Source organism: Canis aureus, chromosome 16, assembly GCF_053574225.1.
Source record: "Canis aureus isolate CA01 chromosome 16, VMU_Caureus_v.1.0, whole genome shotgun sequence".
Classification (NCBI taxonomy): Eukaryota; Metazoa; Chordata; class Mammalia; order Carnivora; family Canidae; genus Canis; species Canis aureus.
Window position 1 is genome coordinate 22908849 of NC_135626.1, and position 27008 is coordinate 22935856.

The 27008-nt window shown below is 50.6% G+C and overlaps 3 protein-coding genes and 1 long non-coding RNA gene across 9 annotated transcripts in view; 1 reads left to right on the forward strand and 3 right to left on the reverse strand.

Moving 5' to 3' along the window:
* Positions 1-5766, reverse strand: part of RAD51D (RAD51 paralog D) — a 17837-nt gene extending 12071 nt beyond the window's left edge. Inside the window, exons 1-3 of one of the 4 annotated variants that reach the window (XM_077852209.1) lie at positions 5556-5762; positions 5197-5258; positions 4864-4982 (exon numbers count right to left, since the gene is read on the reverse strand). In XM_077852209.1, the coding sequence (XP_077708335.1) occupies positions 4864-4982; positions 5197-5258; positions 5556-5637 (263 nt within the window). In that variant the 5' untranslated portion in view covers positions 5638-5762. Of the gene's footprint in view, positions 1-4863; positions 4983-5196; positions 5259-5555 lie in introns of all 4 variants that reach the window. The other 3 variants (XM_077852208.1, XM_077852207.1, XM_077852210.1) reach the window with 3 other exon arrangements.
* A 193-nt stretch (positions 5767-5959) lies between these two features.
* LOC144286130 (uncharacterized) lies at positions 5960-7561 on the reverse strand. The gene is made up of 3 exons (XR_013354222.1): positions 6857-7561; positions 6302-6525; positions 5960-6136 (listed from the first exon to the last, which is right to left on the reverse strand). It is a non-coding gene; the product is annotated as an uncharacterized LOC144286130 (long non-coding RNA).
* FNDC8 (fibronectin type III domain containing 8) lies at positions 7146-15824 on the forward strand. The gene is made up of 4 exons (XM_077852211.1): positions 7146-7410; positions 12651-13020; positions 14576-14812; positions 15371-15824. Exons 1-4 carry the CDS (start codon positions 7202-7204, stop codon positions 15521-15523), a joined length of 969 nt encoding a protein of 322 aa, XP_077708337.1. The 5' UTR covers positions 7146-7201; the 3' UTR covers positions 15524-15824.
* Positions 15825-17120: 1296 nt separating this feature from the next.
* Positions 17121-26333, reverse strand: NLE1 (notchless homolog 1). 3 transcript variants are annotated; one of them, XM_077852205.1, is made up of 13 exons: positions 26289-26333; positions 26052-26195; positions 24983-25200; positions 24317-24396; positions 23420-23496; positions 23185-23282; positions 22678-22870; positions 21828-21963; positions 21628-21674; positions 19478-19680; positions 18252-18411; positions 18073-18143; positions 17121-17484 (listed from the first exon to the last, which is right to left on the reverse strand). In XM_077852205.1, the coding sequence occupies exons 1-13, from the start codon at positions 26313-26315 to the stop codon at positions 17472-17474; spliced, it is 1467 nt and encodes a 488-aa protein (XP_077708331.1). In that variant the 5' UTR covers positions 26316-26333; the 3' UTR covers positions 17121-17471. The 3 variants fall into 3 exon arrangements, 2 of the variants coding, with proteins under 2 accessions (XP_077708331.1, XP_077708332.1); XR_013354220.1 differs by lacking the exon at positions 17121-17484 and having other exon boundaries at positions 19561-19680; positions 26289-26329; XM_077852206.1 differs by lacking the exons at positions 23185-23282; positions 24317-24396; positions 24983-25200; positions 26052-26195; positions 26289-26333.
* Between the last annotated feature and the right edge of the window lie 675 nt (positions 26334-27008).

Genomic DNA, 27008 nt, shown 5'->3' on the forward strand with positions numbered 1-27008 from the left:
TAGGGAGCCTGATGTGGGACTCAATTCCGGGATTCCAGGATTGCGCCCTGCCTAAGGGAGGCATTAAACTGCTGAGCCACCCAGGGATCTCTCAACTTTATCCTTTTTAAAAAATATTTTAGTGATTCAAGGTCATTGGCTTTTCCATTTAAGTGTTAGAATAAGCCTTATTTTTACAAAAAAAAAAAAAAAATCAGCTGAGACTGGTAGGAACTGCATTAAGATTATAGGGCAATTTGCGGAGAACTGACATCTTTACTATGCTGAGTCTCCCAATCCCTGAATTCAGTGTGTCTCTCCATTTATTTGGGTCATCTTTGATTTCTTTCCTCAGTAAGTTTTAGTTTTCAGCATACAGCTCCTATACCTGCTGTTAGATTTAGACCTAAGTATTTCATTTTCTTTGGAGCAACTGTAAATGGTATTACATTTTAATTTCCTATTCCACATGTTCGTTTTGAGTATATAGAAATGCAATTGATTTTTATGTGCTGATCTTGTATCCTGCGGCCTTACTGAATTCACTTAGTCCTGGGAGTTGGTGATTATTTTCTATGTGCTTGTTTTTGTCTCTCTTCTCCATTTGGCCCAGAGCACCTGGGGCAAGGACATTGGCACAGTGCTGGAAACACAGGAGACATACAATGAATGTTCCCAGAGAATTAAGTGATAGAACAGTACCACTTAATTCCTGTATCATTGATGCTCTGGCTGTGGAAGCCTTTGGATAAATTCAAGACGTAGCCAATTCCTAGTCCACATTCTGTCCTTGAACTACCATGAAATAAGTCACTAACCACACTCCACTTTCTGCCCAACCTGTGGGCTGAAGCGTCTCCTAAACCACAGCCCATACCAATGGCTCAGTGTTCTGACCTCACACATCCCTTTTCCAGGCCTGCAAGCACCCTCATGGGATCCTAAAATTATTCTCAAAGACCTTCCATGATACTTCTGTGTATGCCAAGGAGCACCTTAGAAAAAACCCCATCAATTTCAGTTCCAAGGACTCCATGATTATAAGCACAGGTCCCTGCCAGTCAAAACACTCTGGTCACCACTCCAGCCCTGTGGCTTCTCCCATTGAGATCAGACAGTCCTAGCTCCATGATAGCAGTGGTTCTCCTGGTGTGGTCCCCAGACCAAAAGCATCACTGGGAACTGGTGTGAAATGCAAACTTTAACCCCCCTTCCCCTGCACCCATTGCATCAGAAACTCTGGAGAATGTATCCGAGTTTCAATAAGGCTTCAAGGTGATCTGGATGCATGCTCACGTTTGAAAACCATGAGGCTATACTAATGATTCTCAGTCCTGCCTGCATATTAAAATCACCAGAGGGGGACACCTGGGTGACTCAGGGGTTGGGCACCTGCCTTTGGCTCAGGTCCTGACCCGGGATCGAGTCCCACATCGGGCTCCCTGTGAGGAGCCTCTGCCTCCCTCTGCCTATTTTTCTGCCACTCTCTCTCAGTCTGTGTCTGTCATGAATAAATAAATAAATAAATATTTTTAAAAATAATAATAAATAAATAAATCACTAGAGGATTTTTTTTTTATATATATACCAGAGGATTTTTGAAAGAGGCCTGTATTAGTGGTTCCCAAACATGTCTTCACAATGGAGCCATCTGCAAACTTCAAACACTACTGGTGCCTGTGTCCCATCCCCAGAGAATGATTTTTTTTTTTTTTTTCAGAGAATGATTTAATTGGTCTGCAGGAGGCATGACCTTTGGGGTGTTTAAGGATTCCCCCAGTGATTGGATTGTTTTTTTAAGATTTTATTTTATTTTTTAAAAAGATTTATTTATTTGAGAGAGAGAGAGAGCGAGAGCACGAGTGCACACAAGGGTGAGGCAGAGGGAAAGGGAGAAGCAGACTCCCCGCTGAGCAGGGAGCTTGACTCAGGGCTCAGCTGATGATTCTAATGATTCTGGTCTAACCAACTGGCATTGACTATCCAGACAAGAATCAACCTCATTCTTGGCTGTGAGGACCACGCTGCTTAAGGAATTCCCAACACACACACACACACACACACAGAATCACACCAGCCGACTTCTCACCTGTGTTCCTGTTTCATGTCTCCTACCACCCAGAGGACCCTCCTACCAACCACCTCTAACTCGGCACATCACTGTCATCAAGGAGAGAGAGACCCCCGCCTGTCTCTTGCAGCAAAACCACACTGGGGTCTCACCACCTGTTTTGAATACAGTTGGTTTCTGGGATTTATCCTCACCTTTCCCTTGGAATTGGCTTTTAGTCTTTTCTTTTTCTTTCTTTTTTTTTTTTTTTTCTGGCCATTCATTCCAACATGGCCTAAAAATGTCATATTTCCTGAAGGTCTTACCCTAAAATGAGGGAGATACAGGGGCACATGGTGGCTCAGTTAAGTATCTGCCTTTGACTGAGGTCTTGATCTTGGGGTCCTGGGATTAAGCCCCTCACTGGGCTCTGTGCTCAGTGGGGAGTCTGCTTCTCCTTCTGCCTGCCCCCCTTGCTTGTGCTCTCTCACTCTCTATGTTTCAAATAAATTAAATCTTTAAAAAAATAAAATAAAATGAGGGAGATACAGAGATGAACAAGACATAGCTCTGGCCTTCAGGGAACCACCTATCTCCCACAGTCGATATAGCTTCTTGCAAGGTACACTTCATGCTCTATTGTCCTTGTAAAGATTCATGGTGCACATCAGACTCTGAGATGGCCTACAACCAAAAAACTAGTTTAATTTGGGTTAATGAAGCATTTCCCAAATGTTTGACTACATAACTCCCCATCTCTCTTTTAAAAGTTACATCCACTAAGTGTCCACAGAACACTGTGAGCAGGGCTAGAAACCTAGTGTCTCATCTGATTCTTCACACCTATATCCTGCCAGGTGGCAAGGCCTGTCTGCACCTGTTTTCTCTTTTTTTCTTGCACCTCTTTCAACACATTTTCTGCTGTCACCTGCCCTGGACTGGACTCACACACCCCACCATTGCCAGCTCTCTCTCAGCCTGTCTCTGCAAGTCTCTCTAGTCCGGTCCACCCTGCACACCTCTGCCCCATGTCGACAGCTCTCTTTTGCATTAAAGCCTCCCCAGGGTGGGGATGGGGGGGAACAGGGCAGGTGAGTCAGAGTCAGGAGTGTGATGGATATGACCTCAAGTACCTGGTTGGCCACCAGCTGACTGAACTGAAGCAAGCCACTTAACCTGAGCCCGTTTCCTCATCTTTCCAATGGTTGAGTTTTGTTGTTTTTTTAAGATTTTATTTATTTATTTATTTATTTATTTGAGAGAGAGCATGAGCAAGTGAAGGGAGGCAGAGGCAGAGGGAGAAGCAGACGCCCTACTGAACAGGTAGCCTGATGTGGGGCTCAATCCCAGGACCTGGAGATCATACCTGAGCAGAAGGCAGACGCTCAACCACTGACTGAGCCACTCAGGTATCACCCCCCACCCCCACCCCAATAGTTGAGTTTAATTGTTGTGCTCATTGGCAGTTGTGGAGAACAAATGAAATCATGAGCTATGAAGTATAAGCACGGTGCCGGGTCCTCGGTGGGCACTCAGAGAAGGCCCATCTGTTCTTCAATGCCTAAGTCCTGCCTCCTCCACAGAGCTTCGTGGAACCACTCTGATCTCCCTTGCAAAGACCCACTGCAGCAGCAGTCCAGTCCATTTACCACTTGACTGCTCCCTAAACCTTTCCTCTGCCTATGTTGGTTTCACAAGCTCTCTAAGCCTGAGGGCCAGGTCTGCTTCTGGCCAGTCCCTCCTTCTGTTGCCTCCACACATGTTTATGCATCTCTCCTGCTTACCTGCTCTTCTGTCTACCCACCAGACCCCACATTCATTAAGCGCAGGAGCCATGCCACACTCGTACACCAGTCCTCTGCACATATCTGGCCCCTAGTGGGCACACAGTGCTTGATGGATAACAGACTCGGACCCCCATCTGGAAGACCAAGGGCCGTGCTGTATGAACCATGCCAAGAGAATGTGTTAGGAAAACAGCAAGGGCCAAACCGATCCAGAGGCCTTGCTGGCGGCAGAGTTCCTCATCAACTTCTGCACAAACAAGCCAGGAAAGAGGTCAGACTCCCCTGGCCAGAAACTGGCTGTTGTCTTCCAACTCTTTCCCTCTGCAAACGACACAGCAGGATGTAACTACTCGTTCTCTGCAGAAGCTCTCTTGATCCCTCTTGCTACAGAGTATGGGGAACACACTTGGTTCTGATCAAGTATCCCAGGGCGCCTCCCACCACTCCTTGCCCCTCATTCTCTTGGGTTAAACTCAAGTTTGGTTAATAATCACAACACACAGGGTTACTGAAGAGATTTCATAACTTGACGTCAGCGGCTGGCACCCAGGAGGCTCTCAGCGAGTGTCAGTCCTGCCCTGTTCTCTTGCCCTAAACTTAAGTGGGAAGCAGGTCAGAGGAGTGGTTCCATCTGATCTGCTGAATAATAATGAAATAACTGACGTCTTGTGTTATAGAATAGGGGTTCTCCACCAGAAGCAATTTTGCCCCTTTTGGGGTCATTTGGTAACATCTGGAGACATTTTTGATTGTCACAACATGGGGAGACCGGAGGTGAACAGAGGCCAGAGATGCTGCCAAAAATCCTATAATGCACAGGACAGATTCCCTCCCCCACCAAATAATTACAGATTCCCAAGTGTTAGAAGTGTGAAGTGGAGAAACCCTGTTCTAGGGTAAGAGAACTCAGAGGTCCTGACCATCTGTCCATGTTGCCTTCATCGCTGCTTGAAAAACCCTGCTCTCTAGATTCAAATGTAAAAGGCCTCCCTGGAGGCACTCCTGTCCTCCAGCCTCTGGCCGTCTTCCCCGAGTACACATACAAACCTTCCGATGCCAGTGGACAGGATGGCAGTGGAAGTCTTTAGTTCCTCGTACAGATCAGCGCCATTGGAGGGGAAGGCTGAGAACTGAGCCAGCAGCACCCTTCTCAGGGCAACCAGGGCCTGTGGAAGGGGCAGGAGCAACTCAGGGTGCCGCCAGGGACACTGGTTCAACCCAAAGCAGCCCAGAGTACGGGGCAGGCGGAGGAGGGGGCATCCCAGGGTCTCACCGGCTCCACCACCCTACTTATCAACCTCTGGGAACCCTTGGCTCCGTTGGCTCAGGGCTGAGCACGTAGAGACAGCCAGGGCTGGAGAGTGGAGCTCAGCAGCTCACCTTGTAAGACAAGCCACATGTCTGGGCTACGGCCTCCAGGTCTGCAGAAGCCAGGTCCACCACTGAAAACAAAACACACGTGGTTGGTTGACGCGCAGGAAGGGAGGCTGGGGCCTCCCACGCTGGGCTTCGCCTCTTCACGCAGCGGGCGGGGTGGGGGCGCGCAGGCTCGGGGCGCGCAGGCTCGGGCGGGCGGGAGGCCTAGGCAGAAGCACAGAGCCCCAGGGCCTGGCGCGGCCGGCACCCAGCCCTGGGCAGGGGGGCGCTGGGCTGGCCGCACCCCGCCTGCCTCCCGGCCTGGGCGGGGCGGGGCAGGACGCGCACCGAGGGGCCCGGCTGGGTGGCGCGCACGCCGTCACCTGTCCTGACCCCGCGGCTCCTCAGCTGCAGGACAGTGTCCTGGGTGAGGCCCGGGCACAGCCCGGCCCTGAGCACGCCCATGCCGCCCGGGGGCTCGGCGGGGCCGGGCTCGGGGCTCTCGGGCCACCCTCTGCAGGGTGGGCGCGGCGCTGGCACGGAGGGGGCGGCCTCCGGGGTCCTCGCCCGGGTCCCGCCGCGCCCGCCGCGCTTCCGCCTTCCAGGCGCCAGGGCCTGGCCTGCAGCGTCACCTGCTGGCCGCGCGGCGACAGGGCGATGGGGGCGGAGCCCCACGCGGGCCAGAGCCACCCGGCCCCGCCCCCGGCATGGCCCCGCCCCCGGCATGGCCCCGCCCCTTCACTGGCCCCGCCCCCGCGCCCGCGTCCACCTCCACCCGACTCCCCCCACGCGCGCTTCTGTCCCAAGCGCTGCGCGTCCGCCTTCTACCCGACCGACCTTCCCTGCCCGAGACGCCTCCCTGTTAGTGACGAGGACAGCCAAGAGGAATCGAAGATACCGGGTAATTACAGATTGGGTGGCAGGTGCTGGGAAGCAGCAGAGCGCAGAGAGGGCATCTGCGTTTCTATTTTTGAAGAAAAAAAAAAAACACATTATTTTTTGGATGAATAAGACAACAAAAACCCTGGTGACTTGGAACATAAAAAAAAAAAAATACGATGTGGCATTTTAAAATGTCCTCTGCTTTGCCTCGTCCTCTGGAAGTCCTAAAGCAACTTGACTGGGTTACCTCCTCACCCTCCTTGAGGCGGGGGCTGTTTTTATCCACATGTCACAGAGGCGGAAACTGAGGCTTGGCCCGTCAAGGCGCTTGCCAAAGGTTAGACAACCTGCAGGTGCAGAGCCAGTGTTAGAGGAGACAAATCCACACGCGTGAAAAGCCAGTGTGGTGTAGACAGCCGCTCATCCTACTCCCGAAGTTGCGTGTAGGTTTTCTGATGGTAAGGTGGTTTCCTGGAGAACAGAAAGATGCCTGGGCCCTATTTGTATTCCTCTGCAGCACCCACCATTGTCACTCAACACATGAAGACACTTTCGGGTGAAGATGCAACACATTTAAGAGTTCTAGCAGTAAAACCTGGCTGTATGTGGGCTGTGAACCCCATGAGCCATCTGGACTCTCCCTGTGCATAGGGACATAGTGGGGGGTTGCTGCCTAGGATTTCCAGATATAGAGTCTCAGCATTCTAGAGACAAAGTCCCCCACTCCCAGAGACCCATGTCAGTCCCGTTTGTCTCCCAGGGCCCCTGCCACCTCCCACTGCACCCAGGAGTCTTCTCTCACCACCCTGCTCCTCCTTCCCAGAGCAGCTCCAAAGGGAACAGATGGTTAGCATTTTCAGATCTTCAGAGAGGGGCAGGGCTGCAGTAATCACAGAGCATTAGAACCAGAACGGGTCCACAGGGTGACGTAGTCTGTCCCTTGTAGCCCACTCCTGACATTGGCCCTGGGCAGCAGCAGCTTCAGCTCAAGGGGGAGGCTGGCCCCTAATTGTTACATTCAGTGATGATTATGAAGTCAGCTCATTGCATCCCCATCCCACGCTAACTAAGGGCGGGTCCGCTGCTCCCAGTTTCTTTCTGCTTCCTGTCAGCTGTGTAGTGACGGCTGTGGTCCCAAACAAACGAGATGGCATCAGAGACGCTATGTAAAGTGGGAGATGGGGAGGAGGCTATGCTGAAGAAGGAAACCCTCAACGTTCTGAATGCACTCAATCAAATGTCGAAGCCCTTTCCAAACCCCAAGTCTATGAACAGGACCGTCACTACCAAAGGACTCCCACTTACTGCAAGGGGCAGTTTGGTTAACTTCTTGCAGGAAGATGCCATCAATCTACCGTAAGACCCAAGTCTGGTCCTTTTTCCCCTTCCTAAGGCCAGAGGAGAGGGGCGGGGAGAGGAGCTTAAAGAAGCAATGATGCTTCCTCCACCTGTCACAACCCATCCCTGGACTCCTTGGGAAGAGCATGTGCGGAAGTCACACTATTCCCTCTCCCCCCCGCCCTTTTTTTTTAAGATTTATTTTTTTTTAATTCATGAGAGACACACAGAGAGAGACAGAGACATAGGCAGAGGGAGAAGCAGGCTCCCTGTGGGGAGCCTGATGCGGGACTCAATCCTAGGATCCCAGGATCATGACCTGAGCCAAAGGCAAACGCTCAACCACTGAGCCACCCAGGTGCCCCTGCACTATGGATTCCTGATCCCAAATCAGTTCTTGGAGGCTTGGAGGCCTCCTACTCCAGATGGCCTTCTGGGATTAGTCAGAGCTTTGTGGACGGTACTTCTCCTGCTTTGTCTAGCTATGGTCCTCACCACTCCCACACACCCCCATACAGACAACCCACTCCATTCCCTGATGGTGCCTCTTCCTTATTCCTCCCTTTTGGTGCATTTGCCTGCCTGATTGTGTCCCCCCTATAGTCTGCCTACTTTCAGCATGAAGTTTACTGTTCCTCCTCAGTGATTCTGGGTTCTCTTTAGCTCATTCAACAAAACTCTGAGCATCTGCCAGGTGTCTGGCCTAATGTCAAGTTCTGGGGATGCAGAGCTGAAAAACACACCACCTGCTTTCAAGGCGCTCTCAGCCTGGGGCATGTGTGTTGGGGGATGTTAGGAAGAAGCAAGAATAATACAGCATGGTCTGTGCTGGCAGGACACCTTGAGGAGCCAGAGGGGGCTGTCACTGTTTTTGAAATTCTTAATAATTTTGAGGAAGAGGCCCCACAAACTATGTAGCTACTCTTGATTACTTGAAGGGGATGTGGCATCCAGTCAGAGGACCTGTAAGTAAGCAGGGATAGATAAAATAACATGCTTGTAGGAAATGTCATGGTGTGGTAGGAAAGTCTTGGGCTACGAGCCCAAATTCAAATCCAAGTTCTACCACTTAGGTATATGACTATAGACAAGTTAATTACGATCAAGCATCTTCAGTCCCTCATTTGAAAAATGGGGGGGCTAACACCCATCCAGGGGGCTGTCATGAAGATCATAAAGATTTTTGTCCAGCATATAGCTCAATGCTTAGCTGCTTTCTGCCTCCACTTCAATCAACACTACTGTTTTATGGGTGTGTTTATAAAGATTATTTATTTATTTATTTATTTTAGAGGGAACACATGTGAGTGGGGGGAGGGGACAGAGGGAGAGAGAGAGAGAATCTCAAGTGGGTTCCTGGGGAGCCCAACATGTGGCTTGATCCCACGACTATAAATCATGACCTGGGCCAAAATCAGGAGTCAGACATTTAACCAACTGAGCCACCCCGGTGCCCTAGCACTGCTGTTTTGAATAAGTGAATATAAAATAGAGGTTCGGGATCCTTGGGTGGCTCAGTGGTTTAGTGCCTGCCTTCCGCCCAGGGCGTGATCCTGGAGTCCCGGAATCAAGTCCCACATCGGGCTCCCTGCACGGAGCCTGCTTCTCCCTCTGCCTGTGTCTCTGCCTCTCTCTCTTTCTCTGTGTCTCTCATGAATAAATAAATAAAATCTTTAAAAAAATAAAATAAAATAGAGGTTCGGGATCCCTGGGTGGCGCAGCGGTTTAGCGCCTGCCTTTGGCCCAGGGCGCGATCCTGGAGACCCAGGATCAAATCCCACATCAGGCTCCCGGTGCATGGAGCCTGCTTCTCCCTCTGCCTGTGTCTCTGCCTCTCTCTCTCTCTCACTGTGTGCCTATCATGAATGAATAAAAATTTTAAAATAAATAAATAAATAAATAAATAAATAAATAAATAAAAATAAAATAGAGGTTCATGGGATGCCTGGCTGGCTCAGTCAGTAAAGCATGTGACTCTTGATCTTGGGGTTGTGAGTTCAAGCCCCACATTGGGTGTACAGATTGTTTAAATTTTTTTCAATCTTAAAAAAATAATAAAATAGGGATTCATTAGGACAATCTGAAATATAAATGACATCAACGCTCAGACTCTTCAGCCTACAAAGGACCATCCATGATGAGGGGTCATCTACAAATGTTTACTTTACCAAAGGCTAGCCTAGAAGCTTTGGGCTGATCAGGATTTCTCGGAGGGCTGGAGCTCAAGAAAAATTTGGCAAATCCATCACCTATGAAGCCAGTGGCTGGCCTGGATTGAGGTATCTGGTGGTAGGGGAGGTGTATTGGTTGTTGGATCTGGCCAGAGCAGCCAGGGAAATGGAGCAGGAACCAGAGAAGAGGAACCAGAATATGCCAGAGGCAGATGGGACTCAGAAGATTTGGGTCTAGTTCCAACTCACCATGTGACCTTGGTCAAGGTACTTGGTCCCTAACGGCCCAGTGACTGCTCTTGCTTTATCACTGCTCTTCAACTATGGAGTTGTGATCCATTAATGGGTCAGGAACTCATTTTAGTTAATGGAGACCAGTGTTATAAAAATGAAATAAAAGAATAGAACATTCCAGGGGTGCCTGTTTGGCTTAGTTGGAGGAGTGTACAACTCTCTGATCTCAGAGTTGTGAGTTCAAGCCCCACGTTGGGTGTAGAGATTATTTAAGCAAATAAATCTTAAAAAAAGAATTCCAGAGCATATCACAGAGTAAGTACTGGTTTGTGAAATGTGTTTTCATTGGCTGTTGTTTTTTTAAATATTTTTATTTGAGAGAAAGAGAGCCAGGAGCAGGGTGAGGGGCAGAGGGAGAAGCAGATGCCTCGCTGAGCAGGGAGCCTAATGTGGGATCATGACCTGAGCCAAAGACAGACACTTAAGCGACTAAGCCACCCAGGCGCCCATAGTTGTTTTTTTCTGTTGTTGTTGTTTGTTTTTAAGATTCTATTCATTTACTTGAGAGAGAGAGAGAGAGAGAGCATGTGAGCAGGGGAGAAGAGGGAGGGACAAGCAGACTTCACACTAAGCGCAGAGCCTGCTGGGGGGCTCAGTCCCACAACCCTGAGATCATGACCTGAGCCAGATTCAAGAGTGGCCACTTAAATGACTAAGCCACCCAGGAGCCCCGTGTTTTGGTTTTATGTGTATGTTTAAGTATACTAGGTAATATGTATTTCTTACGTTGGGTCAAAATTAAAAAAAAAAAGATTTGAAAGCCAAACTTTTTGGATTCTTTATCAGTAAACAACACAAAATTAAATAGTAAGGAAACACGTACAAGGTTTTTCTTTGTAGTAGCAAAGAATTGGTAACAATACCAATATCCATGTAATGAAAAGTGTGCAACAGTTAAAATGAACCAAAGCTACATGTATCAGTACAAACAGTGTTGGGGCACCTGGCTGGCTCAGTTGGTGGAGTGACTTTTGGTCTTGGGGTCGTGGGTTTGAACCCTATGTTGCAGGTAGAGAGATTACGTAAAAAAATCTTTTAATAAAATAAAAACAATGTGGAGTAAAAAAAAACAATGAGCTGCTGATGAATTTATTTATGTGAAGTCTTAAAATAGGCAAAATAATAGATGTTGCTTAAGGATAGTGGACATCTCTAATGAACCTATGGAGACACACATGGAATGATAAACATAAAATTTTTTAAAGATTTTATTTATTGATTCAAGAGAGACACAGAGAGAGAGGCAGAGACATTGGCAGAGGGAGAAGCAGGCTCCTCACAGGGAGCCTGATGTGGGACCCCGGGATCACGACCTGAGCTGAAGGCAGATGCTCAAGACACTCAACCACTGAGCCACCCAGGCATCCCTAAACACAAAATTTGAAATGTACTCTACTGGTTACCATGGAGCGGGAGGATACAGAGTGGGGTGGGGACAGAAGTGTCCAGCGAGCTTTAACTGTAATGGTGAGACTGTAGTTCTGAAATTGGATAGTGGCTAAGTGGAAGCTTAATATATCAATCTTGATTTCCTCACTTTATCATATATTCGTTTTATTTTTTCCAGTTTTGAGATATAATTGTCATATAACATATCAGTGTAAGGTGTACATGATTTGATGTGTGTATGGGAGGTGGTTGCATAGTTCAGATTCCTTCTGTCATCACAGTTAAAGATTTTCCTCTTGTGATAAGAATTTTTATTTACTTTTTAAAAAGATTTTATTTATTTATTCATGGGAGACACAGAGAGAGAGAGGAACAGACACAGGCAGAGGGAGAAGCAGGCTCCATGCAGGAGTCCCACGTCACTCCATCCCGGGTCTCCAGGATCACACCCTGGGCTGAAGGCAGCGCTAAACTGCTAAGCCACCCGGGCTGCCCATGATAAGAATTTTTAAAATCTGCTGTCTCAGTAAGTTCAAATATACAATACATTTTTAAAAGATTTTATTTATTTTTTCATGAGAGACAGAGAGAGAGAGGCAGAGACATAGACAGGGAGAAGCAGGCTCCCTGCTCCCTGCCTGATATGGGACTCGATCCTGGATCCCGGGACCATGCCCCAATCCGAAGGCAGATGTTCAACCACTGAGCCACCCAGGTGTCCCTACAATATAATATTATTAACTATAGTTCTCATACTGTATATTATGTATATTATGTCCCTGCTAATGTATTACTCTTGATTATCTTGTATAGGTCTAAAATATTTAATAATTTAACAAAATTAGAATGGAAGAAAAAGGTTTTGAGCAATTATCCCAATATATGTAAATCTATGCAGAGTATTGTTAATTTTACATGCCACATATTAATGAATATTGCTAAATGTTAGAAAACCTAAGTAAATCAATCAGTAATTACTGTTAAACCATGAAAGTGAATATTAGTAAGGCTTAATTATTTTTCTTTTGGATACTTTTAGATATTTTTCCATACCCTGCTAGATTGGCTTGGGCATTTCCCCAGAGGTACTTGCACTCCACTTTGGAAGGACTTTAGGTTTTAGCAGTGTCTCAAGTTACGGTGCTCTGAACACATGCCTCAGAATTATCCTAAGATCTTGTTAAAGATCTCGTCCCAAAGTGGGGCAGGGACCAGGAATCTATTTCTTAATAGGTGCACTGGTGGTTTTGATGCCCTGCTACAGGGTGGTATGGATGTTCTGAGCTATTCAAAGCAGCTGGGGATTTTGGCAAGTCAGGTACAAGGCCTGCCCTCGAGGAGCTTCCAGGCTGCGTGGGCTGGTGTGGCCTCCTTCAGCAGCTCACCCGTCTCCCTCCCACTCAGGAAGCCGATGCCAGTGGAGGACTCTGAATGCAGCTCTGACGACACCAGCATTTCCCCCATCTCATCCACCTTGCTGAATCCCATCAAACTGGCTGTGACCCAGCCCAACAGCAGCTTCTTTGCAGGGATGCTAGAGGGCGAGCTGAACAAACTCAGCTTCTCCTCGATTGGCAAGGATACAGAAAAGAAGGACCTGGCCCTCTGCCCCCACCAATCCAAGTCTCAAATGGCCCCTGGGGGCCTGCTGGACCTTGACAACCCTGAACTGGACACAGACACCTCGTCGACACCCTCAGAGTCCTCTGTGGTCATGGATGTGCCGGAGGCACCCTTCATCTGTGAACACACAGTCAGCGATTCCACGGCTGTGGTATGTTTCCCTCTTGGTGCATTCAGCAAGGGCTTCCTGGCCGCCCCCGTGTGCCAGGCTCTGAGCTAAGCTCGTAGGGAGTGTGAAGGTGCCTACCACCTGCATCCTACCCTAGAGCTCCTGGCTCAGGAGAGAAGCCATGTCTGGTAGGAACTCCAGTGCCAGCTGGAATGGGTGTGGTGCTGTAGGAAGAGCTCAGACCAAGTGCCACCAGGAATTCAGAGGGAGAAACATTACATCCAGGTGCAGGAAAAAGCTTGGTGGCTTTGGTAACATTTGAGCTGGGACACACAGGGAGGATTTAAACATCTAGAGATGGGAGAATGGCATTCCATGGAGGGGCTGACAAGAGCAATGCCTCACAGGCGGGAAAATGTGGGAGCACACAGCCGGGTCCCAATCTAGGGTTTCTCGCACTTTTCTGTGCCTGCACATCCAATCATCTTGTTAAAAAGGAGATTCCTGGGCCTCATCCCTAGAGATTCTGATTCAGTAAGTCTGGGGTGGGCCCTGAGAATTTGTATCCACTCAGAGGTCCTACAATGTTAGGCTACCTTACAGATTTTTTTCCGTAAGCAATAGAGGACAGACAGCTTTTGCAAAGCTTTGTATCTGGTGGTGGATGCAATTTGTGCTGTATTTTAGGAAGATAAATCTGGAAGTCCCAGATGAGCAGTGTCTCAAAAGTGTGGTTCTCAGACCAACAGCATCAGCATCCTATGGCAACGTGTTTGAAATTTAAATGCTTTTTTTTTTTCTTTAAGATTTTATTTATTCATGAGAGACAGAGAGAGAGGCAGAGACAAAGGCAGAGGGAGGAGGGAGAGGCAGGCTCCACTCAGGGAGCCCGACGTGGGACCCAATCCCGGGTCCCCAGGATCACGCCCTGGGCTGAAGGTGGCACTAAGCCGCTGGGCCACCGGGGCTGCCCTGAAATTTAAATTCTCGTCCTCTCCGCCTCTACCTTAGGCCTACTGAACCAGAAACCATGGGGGCTGGCAATCTGTTTTAACAAGTCCTTTAGGGTATTCTGATGCACATCCACTTTTGAGAACCACTGGCCTGGATGGAGGGGAGAAGGAAACCAGACAGGAGGCAGCAGGGCCAGGAATCTGCAGTGTTATAAAAACTCCCTGAGCTCCTCAGCCAGGTGTGGCAACCACTATTGTAGCACAAAGTATGTGGGCTCTGGAGCTACTGGTTTGAACTTTGGCTCTGGTGCTGTGTGTGTACACAGGCCAGCCACTCACCCTCTCTGAGCCTCATCTGCAATGAGCAAGATGGACAAGATGATCTCTAAGGGCCCTCCCAACTAGTCTTGGAGAAATATGGGATGGGGGCACACTCTGAGGTGGGTGGGGCTGCCCAGGGAGAGTCACCTATGCTGCAGGCCGGGAGTGCCTTACACCTTCCATCAGACCTGCCTTGGCCCCAAGAGGGGCAGGGGATGGGAGTGGGGCATTTAGACCCATGGCTGAGGGTGGAAGGGGAGGGGAGGACAGCCTGGAGCAGGTCTGAGGAAGCCTGGCGGGGTGGGGGGGCTCTCTTCCTCTAGATTTCCTGGACCTATGCCCTGGGCAAGCAGCAGGTCAGTTTCTACCAGGTCCTGTTGCAGGAAGTGGCCAAGACAAATGATAATGAGCCACCCAAGGCAAAGAATCGCCCATGGATCTTCAACAAGATCTTGGGCACCACCGTCAAGCTGATGGAGCTGAAGCCTAACACGAGTTACTGTCTCACCGTCCGTGCAGCTAACACAGCTGGGGTGGGGAAGTGGTGCAAGCCCTACAAAGTGAGCCCTGGGAGAAGAGGGCCCGGTGAGGGGGGTGGGCCAGGGAGAGGTCTGAGCCAGGGGTTTTGGAGGCTGGGGACACCACTATGCCCCCATGGCTCATCTTCCTGCTGGCTTTCTGCCTAGGAGAATGAGCACAAATTCTAGTCTTTCATCTGGGAGGCTTAAGGATTAAGCCACTCCAGGGTGCACTGGGAATGCAAACTAGTATATTCATCAGCATCTCTGTAATGTTCAGCTCCCAAGGCCATTAGTTTTGGGATTCTTCAGCTTAGTACCAAGAATTGAGTGGGCCAGGAAAGTGAAGGGCATTGAGAGAAATACAGGGAAAAGGCGAAAGGGGGACAAAGAAAAGGGAGTAGGCAGGGGTGTGGGGGAAGGCTTGAGGACAGACAGCCTTGTGATTGGAAACCTCACATTACAGGGAAGGCATAGGTCCGTACCTGTTCTGGGTGTCCATGAACAGGTGGTAAGGCCATGCAAGACCCCATTTGGCAAACAAAGCTGAGGTAGGGTCAGGTCTGGGAAGGAATTCTGAGAGGTTTTGCTTTATTTCAGTTTGCAACCGTGGCCACTGACTTGAACAGCTTCCCTGAGAACAACCCCATCCAGATTACTGTGCAGCGCAAGGAACCCCAGAGGAAAACGGTGTCCATCGGGCTGGAGGATATGCGGAAGCTCGAAGATCTGGAATACCTATTTCCCTACTAAAGCGGGCCCAAGGAAGTCCCTTACCTACCTTCAGCTTCAGCCCAGGGCTCTCAGGAACAGAATTGTGAAATGGACCACCAGCACTATGCCAGGGAATTGCTGATCACCCCGCCCAGGGCCTGGTGCAGTGGTCCCCAAACTCCACTTCTGGGTTGGGGCTGAGGCTAGACAGGAGCCCCATTCACCTGGAGACGCCACAGGCCAGGCCAGGTCTGCCACTGCCCACAGCTGCTAGGCATCCCCCTCCCCAGATTTGGGCTGGGTCCAGATCCCTCATTAAAGCACTGCAGGTCCCCCAGCACCCTGAATTCTGCTTCATGCTGACAGCTGGGCTAGCTGCCATCTGCCTTCCTAGCTTCTGCCGGAACCAAGAGTCCAGGTTGGGGGGTGGCGAGGCAATGGGATGTTATCCACACCTACTGCCTGGCTCTGCTAACATCACCACTTTCCCACATGAGGAAGAAATGTTATTTTAGGACCAGGAAAAAGAGCAATGCTGGCAGAGGTGGTGGCAGCCTGTAGACTGTCAACATCAGACTTCGGCCCTGGAAGGACAGAGTGCTCAGTTTAGGAGCACAGTCTGATTTGATCCTGGTTTTTCCTGGATGTGAGGGCATGGACAAACTGTTTAAGCTCCCTGGGCTAATTCAGGGATGTAAGAACTCTAAAAGTATGACAGTGGGGTTACCTGAGGATCACATGAGCGCACAGCAGGACAAGTACCTCCACAGGGCACCCCCTTTACCTTCATGCAGTCTCATTGCAGGGACATGCAACAAAAGAGACCAAGAAGAACCAGCTGATATGCAAAATCCTGAGAGCACGGTGTGGGGAAGCGGTGGGGAGGAGGGGAGGAACAAGAGGTTAGAAATGCCGTGGCCCTGAGCAATCCATACAATGACAGTTTAGAATCTAACCTGGGAAGGTTGCCTGAGATTTGAAACAGAAAGTAGAGGCAGGATGGAAGGCAAGATATTGGTCAAAGGTCTGAGGACATCCAGTAGGGATTCCCTTCGATCGTGAAAGTCCTCATGGGCCAAAAAGACTCATCCTCCCATGTCAGGCCACACCCACTGCTGCTCCAACTCTCACCTCTGTGAGCTCTGGGACAGCTGTCACCTTCCGCTCTGTACCCCGAGCCCAGCACAGTGGTCGCTGCACTGTGGGGCCTCAAGAAGAGTGCTGCGTGTGAGAGGGGCTGAGGAAAGCAGCCCTCAAGCAGCTGGCCCACAGAACTCCCCGTGGTGATGAAGGTGGTCTTGACCTATGCTATCCAATGCAGTGAGGAGCCTGATGCTAGCCACACAGGATTGCATTCCTAGCCATATGGAATTCTGGTAAACGGAGACAGCCACATGTGGCTAGCGTCTACCACACTGGATGGCACAGGCTCAGATTTTCCTCTGGCTACTACCCTATGGCTTAAGCCAGTCTCCCCTGCCCCAGCTGGCCTCTCCTCATAGGCACAGAGGAAAGAGAAGAACGGCAACTTCCTGGTCAGTATAGATTTGGTGTTGCCCAGATGGAAGACATATACACTGTTAGCATAGTCCTCCGGTGGGCCTTGGGATTCTAGGACAAGGAACTACAACCCAAACACACAAAATATAAGTTATTTATTTGGTCACAGAATCTAGGGCCTCACACTGAATAGAAAGAACATTTAGGAAAGGCGACGGGCCGGCAGCAGGGGTCCAGTCACTGCCTGCCACCATCCCCACCCCACCCCCGCCCCCGCCAGGTACAGAGTGATGGCAGAGGGCTGAGCTCAGTTATATTGTCCTGTAAGCTCCACTCTCCTGCTCTGGGGAGGGACCCCACTGGGATCTGTCCAAGGACAGCAAACCATGCTGGTCTGCAGGGTTACCACCCTGGCCTTTCGTCTGTGTCAGGGCAGGCAGCTGGCAGCGGCAAGTCCAAGGAGGGGTCACACGGAACATAGGATTTCTCATCTCCTCCATCTGTGGAGAAGGGGGAGGCAATAGCAGGGGGATCCTATCTTGGGAAAGGGAGGCTGCCATATAATCCCAGGAGCCCACTACAGGGAGAGCTTGGGGTTCACTCGGTCATTAAGAGCCTGGCTACCATCTCTGCTCTAGCTACCCACTCAGGCTTGGCATCCACTGCCTGCCCTGGCCAAGACCTCATCCCAGGGCCCACCAAGGTCATCCAGTAGCAAACAATGACAATTCTTCACAAGTACACATGCTTCAGGTTCCCAAGTGTGTTCATCTCTTATCTTTGATCTTCCTGTCTACTGAGGCTTGGTAACTCCCAGGAGGCAAGTGAACCACACTCTCCAAGACTACACAGTGAAAGCCAGAGCCAGGACTGGAACTGAAAACTACCGCCTTGTGCTAGAGGGCCCCTGGGCTCACCCTCTGGAGAGCACCTATTCCCTGTAATTCAGCAGCCCTCCCTTTTAACCACCCAGAGAACCTGGTGCCACACTGTCTTAGGCCCCTGGAGAGTCCTCAGAATTCTCCACCAGAAGGGAAAGGTGCAAAGAGTGACCACCTTAAGGGCAAGAGAGCCAAGCACACACTCACATCCGGAGGCATTTGTCCTTCCCGCCACTTGCCACTCTCTGGCCATCTGGACTCCAGTCAACAGCATATACCTAAACCAAGGCAGGAGTAGGGGGAGGCAGGTCAGTAAGGAGGGTGGGGGGACAGGAGGGCCAGGCTTCACCACACGCCCCGCCTCTGCTCACAAGGGTTGGCCATACCTCATCTGCATGGCCTGGCAGATCTGCTGCCAGCTTCTGTGCCTTCACATCCCACACCTTCAGCGTGCTGTCGCTGCTGCCACTGACCAGGAGCCGGCTATCGGCTGACCAGGCGATCTGATACACAGCAGCCACGTGGCCACGTAGGGAAGCCAGGTACCTGGGCCAGGAAAAGGTGATGGTGGGTATTAGGTCTTCAAATATGTCTGAAGGGGCCCCTATGCCCACAGTGGTGATTCTCAACCTTAGCTACACATTAGGATTACCCGAGAACTTATACAAAATCTCACTGCCTAGCCCCCACCCCAGTGTGATCATTACCAAGGTTGTAACGATTTTGTACAACTTTTCCAAATGAGCGGCTTCTAGGGTGCCTCTTGCCAGGCCTCTGTACCTGGACAACTGTGCATGACTTAGAATCCAATGCGGCCACCTGCCTAGCCCATCTGCCTGATATCCCCCAACACAAGCTGCCTGCTGACAAGTGCCATGGAATAACAGTGGGCTAGGCCCACCTGGAACTTTCAGATCAATACAAATTAGCTATGTCTATTTGGACAAGAGTTGGCCCCTCTGAGACTCAGTTTCCTTATCTTAAAGAAGAATGGAATGAGCTATTTCAAAGGCTGCTATATGGAAATCCACAACGGCTGAGACCGAGGTGCCCCTGTGGCCACCACAAAGGTTTCCCTTGCCCCTTTTCTCTTCTTGCCCATGCCCCTGCCTCTCCTCTAACCTATCAACCTCAAGGCCACGGTGCCTCATTACACCAGTGCTTCTCAGACTATAATGGGAGCAGGATCACCTGGTGAGCTTAATAAAATGCAGATTCTGATTCACAAGGTCTAGGGTGGGGCCCAAGGTTCTGCATTGCTAACAAGCTCCCAGATGATGCTGGCAGCTGCTGGTCTGTGGATCACACTTTGAGGAGGGCCAGGAAATGACTACCCCTCAAACCTACACTTCTGCCACATGCCTGGCCATCTTAAGATTATTTCTCTCCTTTGATATGAAAGGAACTAGCATTTCAGTGCCATCTATTGCCAACCCTAAATATACCTTTTCACTTAAACCTCATAATGAAGCTGAGACACCTATTACAAAAGAGCAAACAAAGGCTCAGAATATCCAAATGCTTGCCAAGACTATGTAGCCAATAAGTGGCAGAGCCAAGCTCCTCCCAGAGGACTAGGGCCTTTCTTCTCCCTCCCCACGCCCCCACTCACTTGCCCGTCCTGCCGTCCCACAGTTTGATGGATTTGTCGAAGGAAGCGCTGGCAATAATGCGGGAGTCAGGGGAGAAGAGCACCTGGTTGATGAGGGCCTGGTGTCCCGTCATCCGTGCAAGGGGCTTTTTGTCTTCTGCTGGGGACCACATGAATAAGGTGAAGTCATCTGAGCCAGACACCAGCCTCTCTGGGCCCTGGCCCTAGGAGAGGCAGAAAGCACACTGTGTGGAGACTGTCTCGGACAGAAGAGCCTGACCTTGGCAGCAAACGCACCACTGATTACCCACCAGCATAGGAGCTAGCACTAGGAGAAATAAGGCCTGGCCAGCTATGAACTCAGATGGGACCCTTGGCAAATCACTTCCCCCAAAGGTAACTTTATGCAGATGAAATAATTTCTAATCATTGTACATAATTACAAAAAAAAAAAAAAAGCAAGGTACAGAATCATTTATTTAAAAAGGAAAGGAGGAAAAAATAAAAAAAAATAAAATAATAAAATAAAAAGGGAAGGAGGGATGCCTGGGTGGCTCAGTGGTTGAGCGTCTGACTTCAGCTCCCAGGATCAAGTTCCACATCGGGCTCCCTGCAGGGAGCCTGCTTCTCCCTCTGCCTGTGTCTCTGCCTCTCTCTCTGTATCTCTCATGAATAAATAAATAAAATCTTAAAAAAAGAAAAAAAAAGGGAGGAATTGGGGCTCCTTGGTGACTCAGTTTGTTAAGCAGCAGACTCTTGATTTCGAGTCTGGTCATGATCTCAGGATCGTGGGGTTGAGCCCCGAGAAGGGCTCCATGCTGGACACACTTTTAAGATTCTCTTTCTCCCTCTGCAGCGCCCTCCCACTCTGCTCCTATTCTCTCTCTCAAAAAAAGATTTTTCATGTGGGTTTGTATGTATATATACGTATGAAGTCTTTGGAAGGAAACACAGGCTACTAGTAGCATGTTTTATTTATTTATTTTAAAGATTTCATTTATTTATTCATGAGAGAGACAGAGAGAGAGAGAGCGAGGCAGAGACACAGGCAGAGGGAGAAGCGGGCTCCATGCAGGGAGCCCAATGTGGGACTTGATCCTGGGACTCCAGGATCATGCCCTGAGCCGAAGGCAGGTGCTAAACTGCTGAGCCACCTAGGGATCCCCAGTAGCATACTTTTAGAAGAAATGGAAGGGCAACAGAAATGGGAGACTTTTTCACTATCTCCCTTTTTGTGTTCTTGGAACCTTAGACTATATGAATATGTTACTTTATTTTTTTTTTTAAATATCTTGCTTCTTCTGTTTTTTTTTTTTTTTTTTTTTTTAATTTTAATTTTTATTTTTTTTTTATAGTCACACAGAGAGAGAGAGACAGAGACACAGGCAGAGGGAGAAGCAGGCTCCATGCACCGGGAGCCCGATGTGGGATTCGATCCCGGGTCTCCAGGATCGCGCCTTGGGCCAAAGGCAGGCGCCAAACCGCTGCGCCACCCAGGGATCCCTGAATATGTTACTTTAAAAAAAAAGAAGGGTACCTGGGTGGCTCAGTTGGTTGAGCATCCAAATCTCGGTTTCAGCTCAGGTCATGATCTCAGGGTCGTGAGATCAAGCCCTGAGTCAGGCTCCATGATCAGTAAGGAGTCTAGTTGAGATTCTTTCTCCCCCCACACCCTTCACTCATGCTTGTTCTCTCTCCCTCTCAAATAAATGAATCTTAAAAAATAAAATAAGGGGTGCCTGGGTGGCTCAGTTGGTTACATGTATGCCTTTGGCTTAGGTTGTGATCCCAGGGTCCTGGGACTAGGCCCTGGAATCAGGCCCCATGTCGGGCTCCCTGCTTAAAGGAGCCTGCTTCTCCTTCTCCTTCTGTCCCTTCCCACTTGTGTTTTTTTCTCTTGCTCTCTCTCAAATAAATAAAATCTTAAAAACAAAACAAAATAAAACAGAAAGCTCAATAAGTAGAAAGCAAATAAAACAAAATGATTAAAATGATCCCTATGTGTTAAGATTTTAGGACTGTAAACTGAATTATCATGAAGAACTTTCTGGAAAAGGAAAGTCTGAGCTGCAGCCAGAAGGTGGGAAGAGACTGGGTGTCTGCAAAATGTTTCAGGGACCGGTAGAGGATGAGTACAGAATTGGGCATGCTGGCGACTGGCACACACTCACCCGCACGAGGTTGTATCGCCTCAGAGCCCTGTCCTTCAACTCCTGCACTATAGCCAGGTACCGGAGGAGAGAGGAGATGATGAATGAGGCTGATTAGAAAATTTCACACCAACAGCAAACGTCCTGGCCCAGGTCCAAATCTTGCACATTAAGCTAGAGAAGTGGCCCCTTCCCCAGGCGGCCCTCTCCCACCCACTCACAGGATCCTTGGAGGTCTTGGGCATTGATCGAGGCCTCAGCTGGCTCAAAGGCACCTGTGCGCAGGGCGTAGTCAGTGCTGAGTGCCATGGTATTCACCCAGTGGCCATGGCCTTGCAGAGTCCGGCACAGCACACCCTAGGGCAGAGGGAGACAGGTCAGACATACCCCACTCTCCACCCTAGGGAACTGGTACTCCCAGGTTAGCCCCAGAAGACAGTGACGTGGGACTCAGAACCAGGATCCTCATTCACTGTGGTCTTAATCAAATCACCCCTCTGGGCTCAAGACTCTCATATTTAAAATGAGTGAACTGGGGGGCACCTGGGTGCCTCAGTCAGCTGGGCATCTGCATTCAGCTTGGGCCCTAATCTTGGAATCCAGCGACAGAGCCCTGCATCAGGCTCCCTGCTCAGTGGGGAGTCTGCTTCTCCCTCTGCCCCTCACCCTGCTCCTGCTCTCTCTTGCTCACTGTCTGTCAAATAAATAAATAAGATCTTAAAAAAAAAAAAAAAAAAAAAAAAAAAGGTGAATGTACTAGGCCAGATCATGGTTTCTGAATTCCTGGAAAGGAAGTTAGATATGTGAGAATACATGGGCTCCAGTCAAGTTAAGTCTGGGATATGGCAGGTTCCATAAAGCTATCAGGCTTCCTACAGCAGGAGTTTCTAGACTGTGCTAATAAACACTAGAACCTCCACTATCATGCAGCACCAACCACAGGACCCACCATTCTCGAAGCGCCTCCCCTGACCTGGATCCCAGAACACACTGGCCAACATTCTTTCCAGCCCTGGCATCCCATGGCCTGAGATTTCCCCAGATTACTTTAGGGACCCTCCCAGCTCTTACATCATGAGCCCTCCAGACTTTGATGGTACGGTCCTGCGAGGCAGAGTAGAGAAGCCCGTCCCCTCCCCACCGGAGACAGGTGACTGACTGCGTGTGCCCGGTGAGGATGCGCTCACAGCGGCCTGCAGTTGTATCCCAGACCCGCACGCTGCCATCCTTGGAGCTGCTGGCCATGTAGCGGCATTCTGGGTTCCTGGAGAGGGGGAGATGGGGCCTCGCTTCTGGCCTGACAATGCCCACAGCACCTTCCCACGCTTAGCTCGAAGGCCAGGGACAGGGACTCGACAGCTTCCTGACCCCAAGGTCGAGCTGCATTGCAAGGTAGTTCTCATGCCCCACGACGAGCAGCCCCTGCCCCAAGCAGCAACAAGGGCTTGGAAGACCTACCCCACTGCTTGCATGCCATTACTGTCAGTCAGGCTGGCCATCTCGCCCCCTGAGCAGGGGAGAGGACAGTTTTGAACACCTATCTTCTATTCCCCCCCCAGCTCTATCAGTGCCACTTACGCATGGAGGGGCTCCCAACTCAGGCCTGTGATCCACTTGCTATGGCCGGCGAGGACCCTGCCCACCTGCTTCCCTGTGCTTGGGTCCCACAGGAGAATCTGAAGGACAAAAGCTTACTGAATAACCCTCCCTGAACTGTCCCTGGGCCCACCAAAGGTGCCTGCCACTGCCTCCAACCCATCCTCCCCTCAAGATGACCCAGAACCCCTGCCTCATTACCCTGACTGCCACCTACCTGGCCATTCTTGCAGCCTGAGGCCAGTGTTTTGCCGTCTGGGGACCAGGATATGCTAAGCACCCAGTGTCTGTGTCCTAGGAAAGCAGGGAGGAAGAAGGAGGGAGCACATCTGTCTTTATTTTCAGAGCCTAGCAGTGTCTGGCACTCCTCAACTGGCCCTTGAATGAATGAGCAGCTGAACAAAAGTAGAGAGGAGGCTTTCTAGGCAAAGGGAGAATCCACCCCAAGTGCAAAAGCCATGCATCCTGCTGTGTAGATCATACTTTCACTTTCTTTTTTACTTTTACTTTCTAATAATTCCTTACACGATACATGGTATCAAGTGTTTATATACATGTCATTCCTTGTAATTCTGATAGCTCTGTGGTACAGAGCAGGAATTATCCCTAATTTTTCAGATGATAAAACTGAAGCTTAGGGAGCATGCTCTACACACACAAGGTCACCCAGCTAGTGTGCAGTCCCCAGATCAGAAGCATCAGCACCAGCTGGGAACCTGAAATGCAAATTCTCAGGCAGCATCTCAGAACTAAGGAGACAAAAACTGGGGGTGGGCCCCAGCAATAAATATGTTAACAAGATTCTCAGGTGATTCTGATGCATGTTCAAGTGTGAGAAGTAATGTGGTAGAGGCTGGATTTAAGCCAGGTTCTCCTTGCTACCAGCCAGTCAGCACAACCCAAAACCCCACACTGACTCTCTGGTGCAGTCTCTGCTTGTTTGTAAGTGGCTGGCTGGGCTCAGAGGAGCAGTCTACCTAGAAGCAGGCAGCTGCTAACTGGCTGTGAAGGGCCTGAATCATCTCTGAGCCTCCTCAGGAACTAAAGAGCTGAGTAAATGATCACGCACCCACCACTGGGTTAAGAACACCTGCAAAGCTAACTGCGTACTGACCCTGGCATGTGAAATGTGGTGTCTCGGTGCTGAGATCCCAGAAGCGCACAGTGGTGTCTCCGGAGCCACTGGCCAGGTACCTGGGGAAGAAGAGAGGCCACACCTGATTTCTGTAGTGGGGACAAGGGGTAGGGCCTACACCAGAACACCGCACACATGCATTTTGGCTGCCTATTCAATTGTCTTCTGGGCACAGAATCTGAGGCTGGACTTTTCTCTCTTCCTTGAGAAGGAGAAATGTAACACTGATACCATCTGTGAGAAGACCTCAGGTGGTCTTTTCTCTCCTCTTCCTTTCTGAAAGGAATGGCCACAGCTGTAATCAGGAATGAAGCTTCTCATTCTCCTCGTACAATTGCAAAAAGCAAATAAAATTCAGTTTCACAGACGATGAATTAGTCAGAAAGTGACTCGTCCAGGTCACACAGCTAGGAAGCTCACAGCTAAGGTCTCCTGAGATCAAGTCCAGGAAGGATTCTTCCAAGGTGGGTGTCTTTCAAGACCAAACCAAAGACCAAGGGAAGTCCCTTACTTTCAACTTAAGCCCAGAGCTCAGGTCTGTGATAAGCAGCCTGAGGCCCCATTGACTGTAACTTGGGGTGTTCTCCCCACCCAGCCAGAATGTACTCCCACACCCCCACCCCATGATTCTGCGGCTGTCCTTACTTTCCTGTGGGGCTGAAGGCCACAGAAATGACTGCCTCACTGTGACCTTCCAAAGAGCTGGTGCAGCGGGTCACAGCACGGACCCTGAAGATGGCCTGGGGCTGGTAGATGATGTCAAGGACCTTCTCTGTCTCCACTGCCTGTGACTCCAGCGTCTTCCCCAGTGATGAAGTGATCTCAGCATCGTGGACATAGAAAGCCAGTGGCAAGGGATCCTCCTGGAGGGCAATGGCAAAGGGCAACTCCTCCATCAAAGGACAGGCAGGAGCACTCCCCACTGGGCTGTGGGCAGCTGAAACTTTATTCTTTTCCACCACTGTCTGGGATACCCCCACCATGCCCACTGAGGATACTTACACAGTACTTTAAAATCCTTTATCTGCATCTCACAACCACCCTGGGAGGTAGGCACTCATATTCTCGCTTGATAAATGATAAAACTGAGGCTCAGAGCAGCTAACTAATAATTAGCCCAACGTCCAATGTGCTGCTGCTCAGGACTAAGTCGAGTGCTTCAAAAAGAAAGTTCAGGTCCTGAGTCCGCGTTAATACACAGAACTGGACAGTATTTTTCTAAACCACCACGCCATGCCCTACAATGTGTAACAAGCATCCAAAAAAAAGGCTGGCTGAAAATGCAGACACTCGCTGCCTCACCCCAGAGTCTTGGTGTCAGTACACCTGGGGTGGGGTCCAGGGTACGCTCGCCCCACCTGAGGGCAGCATTTTGATAGACACAGGCTTCGAGGAGCAAGGGTTTTGAATCTGACATTCGGGTTCCAAAGCCACCATCGACTGCGGAGCATCGCAGGTAGGTCAGTGGCCGCCCGTGGGTCACTCTGTAACACGGACGCCAACGAGGGGCTGCGTCGGGGAATTCCACGGTGCCTCAAGGCCTGGGAACGCGGTGCCGGGCTCCCTGCAGGTGGACCCCCGCCCGGCGCCAGGTCCCCCCCGCCCCCCCCCCCCCCGCGCGCCGGGACCCCCGCGCCCCGAGCCGCAGGCCTGCCGGGCGGGGCCGGGCGGGGCGGGGCGGGGCGGGGCAGGGGGCCGCGCGGCCGCCGCTCACCTGGGCCAGCAGCGCGTGGCACACGAGCTGCAGCCGCTCGGGGGTGATGTCCACCGGCACGTCGAACGGGGAGCCCAGCAGCCGGCCGCCCTCATCCTGGAACTGCACCAGCAGCCGCTGCACGTCGCGCGCCGCCGCCTCGCCCTGCGCACAGCCCCGCGGGGTCAGCCGCGCCGCCGCCGGGGGAGGAGCCGGCCCCGCGCCCCGCGCCCCGCGCCCCCGCCCGCACTCACGCACCCCCGCCGCCGCCGCCGCCGCCGCCATCCCGGGTCCCCACGTGCAGGACAGAGAGCCCGGCGGGACAGAGCGCCGCCCCCGGGGCGGTGGGGGGGGGGACGGCCGCCCGCGACATCGCCCTCTGGTGCGGCGGAGGGCAAGTGTCACGCCCTCCCAGCGCCGCGCAGGGCACAGACAGCCTTTTGCTTCTGTAGAACAGGGATTCTGGCTCCACTTTATAGATGAGGAAGTCGAGGCTCTGAGAAGTTAATGGATTTCCCCCCAAACTCAGAGACAGGAGTGGCAGAAGACTAATTTGGCTTGGCTCTGGGCCGCAGCAGCCTGGCGGGCGGGCTTACAGAACCAGAGCCTGTTGGCTTGAAGGAAGAAATTAGTATTCTCTCCTTTCTTTTTTTTTTTAAGATTTTATTTATTCATGAGAGACACAGAGAGGCAGAGACATAGGCAGAGGGAGAAGCAGGCTCCCTGCAGGGAGCCTGTTGGGGGACTGGATCCCAGGACTGTAGGATCACAACTGGAGCCAAAGGCAGATGCTCAACCACTGAGCCATCCAGGTGCCTTTTTTTTTTTTTTTTTTAAGATTTTATTTATTTATTCATGAGAGACATACAGAGAGAGAGAGAGAGGCAGAGACACAGGCAGAGGGAGAAGCAGGCTCCATGCAGGGAGCCTGTTGGGGGACTGGATCCCAGGACTCCAGGATCAGGCCCTGGGCTGCAG